The sequence below is a fragment of the Cornus florida genome, unplaced genomic scaffold, assembly GCF_030987335.1.
Source record: "Cornus florida cultivar Cherokee Brave unplaced genomic scaffold, ASM3098733v1 CherokeeBrave_3.0.0_Hap2_Chr03, whole genome shotgun sequence".
Taxonomy (NCBI): Eukaryota; Viridiplantae; Streptophyta; class Magnoliopsida; order Cornales; family Cornaceae; genus Cornus; species Cornus florida.
In genome coordinates, this window is record NW_026775573.1 from 23557140 (window position 1) to 23565760 (window position 8621).

The window sequence follows — 8621 nt, forward strand, 5'->3', positions numbered from 1 at the left end:
AATACTGGTTATTTAACCTATTATGAATCATTATCCAATCATTGTGGTCAAACCTACCCATGGACTATTTTCTAAGCCTTTTCTCTTTTCTTTTCTTTTTTTCCCTCTTTCCTTCGCAGAATATTTTCAATTTCTTTAAATAATTTCATTTAAATAGGTTATATTGCTACCCTTTTATATCATCTGAGCAAGGGAGACCTAAACTAATCTTATATCAACAGGTTAATCTTAGTCATTTTTTCAGTAGAAAGTAGGTCCTATTATTTTCCTTCTTGGGTAATAGAGATTTGGAGATTTTGCAGGGTAAAAGTGTTTTCTTGTGTGTGAAATATAACTTTTTGTGATTGACGTGATTTTAAAATGATGGTGGAATATTTGTCGCGCCAAAGTGATTGTAACTGTGAATATTGAAACATAACTTTTTGTGATTGGCTTCTTTTTCAATATTCTCCATCTGTATGCTTTTTTTCTTCTTTTCTGGCCATCTGTATGTTTTTTCTTTTTCTTTCTAAGGTCAAATGACTTGTTTATAATTGATATTCTAACTTTTTTTATTTTTTATTTTATGTAAAATGCCAGTTAGATGGATAAGTCTTGGATTCATCATCACACCAGGGGTAGTCGAACCTATTTTGATGGCATAGAAAACTTCATTAAGGTGGCTAGTCGTCATTTACAGATAGGCGGTATTACCCGATGTCCATGTCGTCGTTGCAAAAATAAGGAATATCTTGAAATTAAACAAGTTAAGCAACATCTCTTGAGTAATGGGATGGACAAGGGGTATACCAATTGGATATATCACGGGGAGGTTCCTCAAGCCAACAATAATGTTAATATTGATGTTAATGTTAGTGGGAAAAGTGCCCATGATGAAGATGAAAATGTAGATAATGTATTTGAGTTGTTGGATAACGTACAAATGGGAAACTTCAATAATGCAAAACAACAAGAAGATTCGCCTGAAGTTGATGTGGGAGGAGGAAATTTTGCTAGATTGTTAAATGATGCACAGTGTGAATTGTGGCCAGGTTGTCAAAAATTCTCGAAGTTGTCAGCGATATTAAAGTTATTCCATGTGAAGGTTATGACTCGAATGAGCAATAAATCATTTGACATGATGCTTATGGCATTTAAGGAGATGCTTCCTGACAACAATGTGTTACCAAAGTCTCACTACGAGACTAAAAGCTTGTTGCGAGATTTGGGTCTCAGATATGAGTGTATCCATGCATGTAAACATGATTGTGTTCTATTCTGGAAAGATAATGTAGGTAAGGAAAATTGTCCACAATGTGGTAAGTCGAGGTATAAACCTCACAAAGGTAAGGGTAAGAAAATCCCTCAAAAAGTTCTTCGGTACTTCCCTTTGAAATCAAGACTTCAACGGTTGTTTATGTCGAAGGATACAGCCTTAGATATGCAGTGGCATAAGGAGAAACGTGTGAAGGAGACAAATGAGTTAAGACATCCGGCTGATTCAAAAGCTTGGGAGGATTTTGATAATAAGCATAGTTGGTTTGCTGCTGATCCTCGTAATGTTCGTGTTGGATTAGCAACTGATGGATTCAATCCATTTGGTAACATGAGCAATTCTTACAGTATGTGGCCTGTGATGATTGTGCCTTATAATTTGCCACCTTGGATATGTATGAAAGAACCGTATGTGTTCATGTCGTTGCTTATTCCTGGTCCAACCTCGCCTGGTAATGATATTGATGTGTACCTACGGCCTTTAGTTGAAGAGTTAAAAGAATTGTGGAGGGATGGTGTGACGACGTATGATGCCTACAGTAAATGTAACTGTAAAATGCATGCGGCAATGATTTGGACCATTACTGACTTTCCCGCCTATGCGATGGCTTCTGGATGGTTGACGAAGGGTTATCTAGCATGTTCAAATTGTAACAAAGAAACATGTTCTTGTTATTTGAAACACGGACGGAAGTTATGTTATTTGGGAAGTCGTATGTTTTTGTCACTAGATCATGTTTTTAGGAAGCGGTACAAGCAGTTTAATGGTGAGAAACAAGATAAAGGGCCACCAAAGCAGTTGATAGGTGATGATATTCTGGAACAACTTAACCGCATACCCGAGGTTAGTTTCGGAAAGGGACCAAATAACAAAAAGCGAACTCGTGAAAATTTTGAACTTAACTGGACAAAGAAGAGTATTTTCTTTGAACTACCTTATTGGCAAACCCTTTTGTTGCGGCACAACCTAGACATTATGCATATAGAGAAAAACATATGCGATAATGTGTTGGGGACATTATTGGACATTGAAGGTAAAACGAAGGATACATTCAAAAGTCGGTTGGATTTAGAAGCAATGAAGATTAGAAAAGAATTGCACCTCAAGCGTAATGGTGAAAAATTTGAGATGCCACGAGCGCGCTACACATTGTCAAAGAATGATAAAAAGCAATTGTGTGAATGGCTAAAATCAGTTAAGTTCCCAGATGGCTATGCCTCGAACATAAGTCGGTGTGTGAATGTTAATAATTGTAAGATATCTGGATTGAAAAGTCATGATTCACACGTTCTCTTACAGCGCCTCCTCCCCATAGCTATACGAGGATTCTTAGATTCGGATATTTGTAGCGCAATAGCAGAGCTTGGTTTATTCTTCAAGGAATTGTGTTGTCGAACTGTTAAAATGGATGTCTTAGAGACAATGGAAAGGGACATTGCTATTATACTATGCAAGTTGGAGATGATATTTCCTCCGTCATTTTTTGACATTATGGTGCACTTGGCTCTGCATTTGCCGCGTGAAGCCATTATTGCTGGCCCCGCACAATATCGATGGATGTACCCCATTGAAAGGTACTGTACTTTTTTTAATACACAAACATTATTTTTATGACAAGTTCTAATGGTCTGTTAGATTTAATATTTGTAATAGTTTTAATGGTTACGTAGATTTTTGCATACCCTCAAACTGTACGTGCGTAACAAAGCACATCCTGAAGGGTCCATTGCTGAAGCTTACTTAGATAATGAATGCTTGACATTTTGTTCAAAATTTCTCGGAGGGATTGAGACACGGTTCAATCGAGAAGAAAGAAATAATGAGGGGGATTGCAACAATAATTGGACCACTATTTCAGATCTAAAGCAAGTAGTTCGACCTCTAGGGGCGCAAAGTTTGGAGATATTGTCTCGTGAGGACATGGAAATGGCTCGATTGTACGTGTTACGAAATTCTGGAGTAGTTGAGTCATACGAAGAGTAAGTAACTTATTACATGTCATATCATGTCAGCTTATGTGAATATATAGTCTTTTTAATACATGTACACAATTTTATCTTAACACCATCTAATTATTTAGGAAACACAAGGTGGAACTTGAAAGACAAGATCTGCGAAATGTTCCTCAAAGACATGCAAAAGAATTTTCTAGATGGTTCGAAACACAAGTAAGTTCATCATGTATAAATTGAACTTAATTAATCAAATTCTTTTATTTAATGAAAATGATGTGTCATCATTTATTTAACACTACAATTTTTTTAATAGATCTTGAAAATGCGTCATCATCAAAAGGAAACAACTTGTGATGATTTATATTCGCTAGTGTGTGGACCTGGATCTCTAATAAGTCGATATTCTACTTGTATTGTAGATGGGATTAGATTCCATACTAAGGAAAGGGAACAAAACCGACGAACGCAGAATTGTGGTGTGTTAGTGAAAGGAGAATGTGAAGATTACTATGGTAAACTAACAGATATCATTGAGTTACGATATCCACTGGGTAGACAAATCTTCCTTTTCAAATGTGATTGGTTTGATGTTAGGATTGGTATACATAAGGATACCTATTTTAAAAGCGTAAATGTAGCCAGTAGAGCTTACAAAAATGAGCCATTTGTGTTAGCAAATCAAGCAAAACAATGCTTCTATGTCAAAGACAACAAATTTCAAGGGACATGGGAAATAGTTCAAGATATAACAAATAGAAGCTCATTTGATGTACCTGAAAAAGAGGGTGAAGCAGTAGTAGAGGATGAAATGCTTAACACTGCAGCGTACCAAGAGAATGAACCAAGCATTGTGGATAGGATTGTTGAAGTGGACTTGGACATGGATCCACTCTCTTTGAACAGGGACGATTTAGAGGGTGAAACCCTTAATGCTAAAGTGATTGAAAAATGTAGTGGTGAAGCAGCAATTAATGACGACTTTTGGGTTGACGAGGATGATGATAGAGATGACGTTCAGTATAGTTCAGATGAGGAACCAGAACTGTTGTCCGAAGATGATACTGATTTAGATGACATATGAAGCTTTGTATTGTTACGCATGTGCTGTATTTTTTTGGAATTATGATTAATACATTATGTGAACTTTATTTAGAATTGAGTTCCTTCTCTTTTTCAATATATTTATCTTTTAGTTTGGTTGTGGGCTTCATTATTTTTCTGATTTATTTAAACTAATCTTAGATCACTTGATTTATTTTCTGTTTATGTTCTGAAGTAGCCAATATCAAATAATGACTCAGAATGTATTATGCATATGCTTGTTTATTTTGATTTAATATTACTTAATTCTTCATATTAGCTTGTAGACAGAATTATGGACACTTCTGAGGCACCAATGCGTAGAATATTAAGGTCCAGCGTGACTCAAACTCGAACTGAGACACCATCTACAAGTTCAGCTGCCACACAACCGAGTGGAGAAGCTGATGGTAGTAATTCATTAAGTCAACAGCCTATTATGGAAGGTGATGGTAATACTTCGCAGACAAGGCCACAACCAAATGGAGGTGATAATTATGCTTCATCATAAATTAACTACAACATTTTTGTAGAATGACTATGTTTTAATTAAGTAGATAAATTTTTTTTTTTTCAGGCCCAGTACGAAAAGGGCGTGGAAAAACAAAGAATATAGCCCTACACAAAGCTCAGGACCTCTATGGAAAGGATGTTCCAATTCCGGTAGAGTTTGGGACGGGTTATATTAAACCCGTTGGCAAAAATCACAATTTATGGACGGCTGAGGTTGGCATCCATGCGAGAGATAAAGAAGCATTATTGAAATATAAAACGTGGAGGGAAATTCCAGATTATAAGAGACAGGTCTGCTATGACTATTTTAAGGTAATGAGTTCTTTTATATTCTATATCTTTTTTTTTTTTCTTGAATGGGTATTTGTTTTTTATAAATATTCAAAAGAGGAACAATTACAAGAGGAGAAAATCTCCATTACATGTCACAAAGTGGAATTAATGGGTATTTGATTTTAGGAGTTTTTTTTTTTTTTTTTTTTTTTTTTTTTTTTTTTTTTTTTTTTTTTTCTTCTTTTAAACATAAATCTGGAATTGGAATTTCCTAAATTGCATATTCACCCTCTGTTTAATTGAAGAGAAAATCTAATTTGGAATGAACGCCCATTTTGCTACTTCTAAGTTTGCAATCAATAACATTAATCACTATTTTTCTTTCTACTATTTGTTCAATAACACAAGTGTGTAACAACCCTTTACGGCATTTTAGTCAAGCTGAAGTTTGGTACCACAAGGATACAAAAACACTTGATGCATTTAAACAAGATTCTCAAATAATAATACAGTAATAAAAGAAAGAAAATGGTGGTGGGCTGAGACACGGAATTGGAAGCAGATAGGATAAAACTGCTTCTAAATTGGACCAGTCACTATTTTTCTTTCTACTATTTGTTCAATAACACAAGTGTGTAACAACCCTTTAGGGTATTTTAGTCAAGCTGAAGTTTGGTACCACAAGGATACAAAAACACATGATGCATTTAAACAAGATTCTCAAACAATAATACAGTAATAAAAGAAAGAAAATGGTGGTGGGCTGAGACACGGAAATGGAAGCAGATAGGATAAAACTGCTTCTAAACTGGACCAGTCACTATTTTTCTTTTTACTATTTGTTCATAACATAAGTGTGTAACAACCCACCCTTGAGGACTTAAGCTCTCTCTCTATATATCTACATATGCATACATACTAGCCTATAGGACTTAATTTCCCTTCTCTCTCTCTTTCTCTCTCTCTCTATCTATATTCTAGCTCTTCCATCTCTCAATGGCAGAGTTCCTGAACCAATCTTTTAGCAAATTTACCCTTAATTCAATAAAAAAAAAATCATAAGGGTTCTTTACTGTTACACAATATAAAATAAAGATATCAATCACATATATGAGGGGTTCAGGGAAGAACTCTAGTTTAAGAAAGTGAGATACCACTCTCTTAAAATACTTGTTTTGTTGACTTGTTAGTTATTTTTCATATTTTCAATGCTATTTGTTTTGTGAATTATTGTGCTCTTTTTAACTTAAATTAAATGTCCATTATAAAGGTGACCTTTGGAGTGGATGCACATGACAATGAAACTGATTTCAAGCGAGTAACTAAGGAAATGTCCGAACGCTTGAGGAAATATAGATATAAATTGAAGAATCATTTTGACAAGCATCTTCCAATTGAGAATGCACGCTTGCATCCTTATGGTATTATTGATATTGATGTTTGGGGAAAAATGTGCGATTGGTGGACGTCACCAGAATTTCAAGTTCGGATTTTTAACCACTTGCTTTAAATTACTTGAAATCATTGATTATGATGCATTGATTGACTAGCTATTTAGGTTTCTTAACTTGTATTATTGTTTGAATTGCTATGTAGAAAATAAGTGACAGAAATAAAGGCAATCGTTCGAAGAATAAGATTCCTCATGTTTCTGGATCGATGTCTTTCGCCAGACGCTATAATGTTTATGTACGTAATATTTATTATAATTATTATAAAATTTCAATTTATTATCCATCTAAATCATATTTTGTGTTGCAGCTGAAAGAAAGTCATGAAAGGCAAGAAAGGCAAAACGAAGAAGATGAGGAAGTTGAAAGTCCTGAGGAAGGTCCCGCTATTCGCATGTACAAGGACACGCATTTTAGGGAAGAAACTGGATGGGTAAGCTAGATAGCTAAACAGAACTACGTAAGTTTTTTCCTCCATTTTACTTTCTTTTTATTTTTCTTAATGTGTTATTATTGCCATCTTGTTTGATAATAAGATTGTGTGTGTGTGTATGTGTAGTCAATTAGTTACAGTATATATACTTATATGCAGAAAGGTTATATCTAAATTAAAAACTTTACAAATTAAAAGAATCCGTGTGTAAAGTGGTTTCAGTACAATGTATATGAATTGGGGCGTTAAGAGTGGTAATTAATCAGATGGGAATTAGGTCTTTTGCTTTGATTAGGGTTCCTGTGAGACGACATCATCTGCGAATTAGGCTTTGAAAACAGAAAAGAGAAATGAGAACAGGAGAAATCGTGAGTGTCCTGTGATATTACTTTGCAAAATATCTGTACAAGACCCAATTATAACTGCTAGCTTTCCTGCACAAAGAAATAAAAATAAAAATAAAAATAAATTAAAAAAATCCCTGACCTTATATGCGTTGCAAGTGCTAAAATGCATACTGACTATCGAACTCTCTAGTTTTAATTTTCTATTACTTCTTGTTGGCATAGTTCCGACCTTCATAAGAATCTATGCAAGTGTAAGACGCCTGAAAAAAGTGGATTAAAGAAGAGAATCCCATAGAGTATGATATTGAGGATAATTTCTCCCCAGTTGCATTATTCATTATATAATCAATATAACAATTGTGTTTCTATATTTCCTTAAGCATATTGCAAGTTAAGTTGAGAGGGGAAGCTATTAAGGTAGTATCTGTGTTTATTAATCATGTTAGTAGTGCAGTCCCTGCAGAGACTTTGTGTTGAGGGAAGTTTTAAAGTTGCTACTTGTGTGGGGTTACAATAATGTAATTGTTGAAGGTGATTGACAACCAGCTTTGTGGTCGCGACCCTCTGTTTCTGGGATGCATGTTCTTATTGAAGATGTATCTTCCTTGCTAGCTAAATGTTCTGGTTGTGTGCTGAAATGGATGCCTAGGTGTAGTGATGCTGTTGCTCACTGTGCAAGTAAAATTGCTCTAGTAGGAGTGAAGTAGCAGCTAGAAGGGGTGATGGAGATTGAGATTTGTGGTCTGATGCTTGGTTGCAGGTGTTGGCTTTTGATTGTATATATTCTTAGTTTATTTTTATCCTTTGTTGTTTTTCAGTCAGTGGGAAAAAAATAAATAATAATTATTAGTAGTATTGTATTAATATAATTAACGTGAGAATACATAATTTAGTGATTTCTCTTTAGGCCCCAAACTGCATCAAGCCGCCATTGCAATAATGGATCTAGATTCAGTTGGTGACAAACATTTAAAGTGATTTTTAACAAGCTTTTTGACACAACCACAATTGGATTATCATGTTTTGATATTGAACAAAATAATTCAATGTGTGGTTAAATTTAGTGTATTCAAGATGATTAACTTTTTACTAATGTTATCTTTTGTGGAATGTTTTTTTTGGTAAATCTGTAAATATGTGTGTGTGTGTGTGTGTAGAATAGATGCGTATATATATTGCATTGGACAGTGGCTAGGAATGGATCTACAAGATCTGCATGCTTGAGACTTGGAGAGAGGTTGTATAGTGGTTAGTAAGCCAAGTTAGAAAAAGTTTGAAGGGCTGCCCCATTTTCTTGTGACGTGGTTTGTAGCG

General features: G+C 34.8%; 1 protein-coding gene across 1 annotated transcript; it reads left to right on the top strand.

Moving 5' to 3' along the window:
• The first annotated feature begins 772 nt into the window (after window positions 1–772).
• On the top strand, window positions 773–4291 carry LOC132301282 (uncharacterized). Its single transcript, XM_059798549.1, has 4 exons — window positions 773–2829; window positions 2926–3234; window positions 3336–3423; window positions 3524–4291. The coding sequence occupies exons 1-4, from the start codon at window positions 773–775 to the stop codon at window positions 4289–4291; spliced, it is 3222 nt and encodes a 1073-aa protein (XP_059654532.1).
• The last annotated feature ends 4330 nt before the right edge of the window (window positions 4292–8621 follow it).

Excerpts from the sequence above, each read along its gene's own strand:
- LOC132301282 (XM_059798549.1), top strand. The coding sequence starts at position 773 with ATGGACAAGGGGTATACCAATTGGATATATCACGGGGAGGTTCCTCAA. Across the intron at positions 3,235-3,335 it reads GTAGTTGAGTCATACGAAGA|GAAACACAAGGTGGAACTTG; the intron begins GTAAGTAACTTA and ends CTAATTATTTAG. Across the intron at positions 3,424-3,523 it reads CTAGATGGTTCGAAACACAA|ATCTTGAAAATGCGTCATCA; the intron begins GTAAGTTCATCA and ends TTTTTTTAATAG.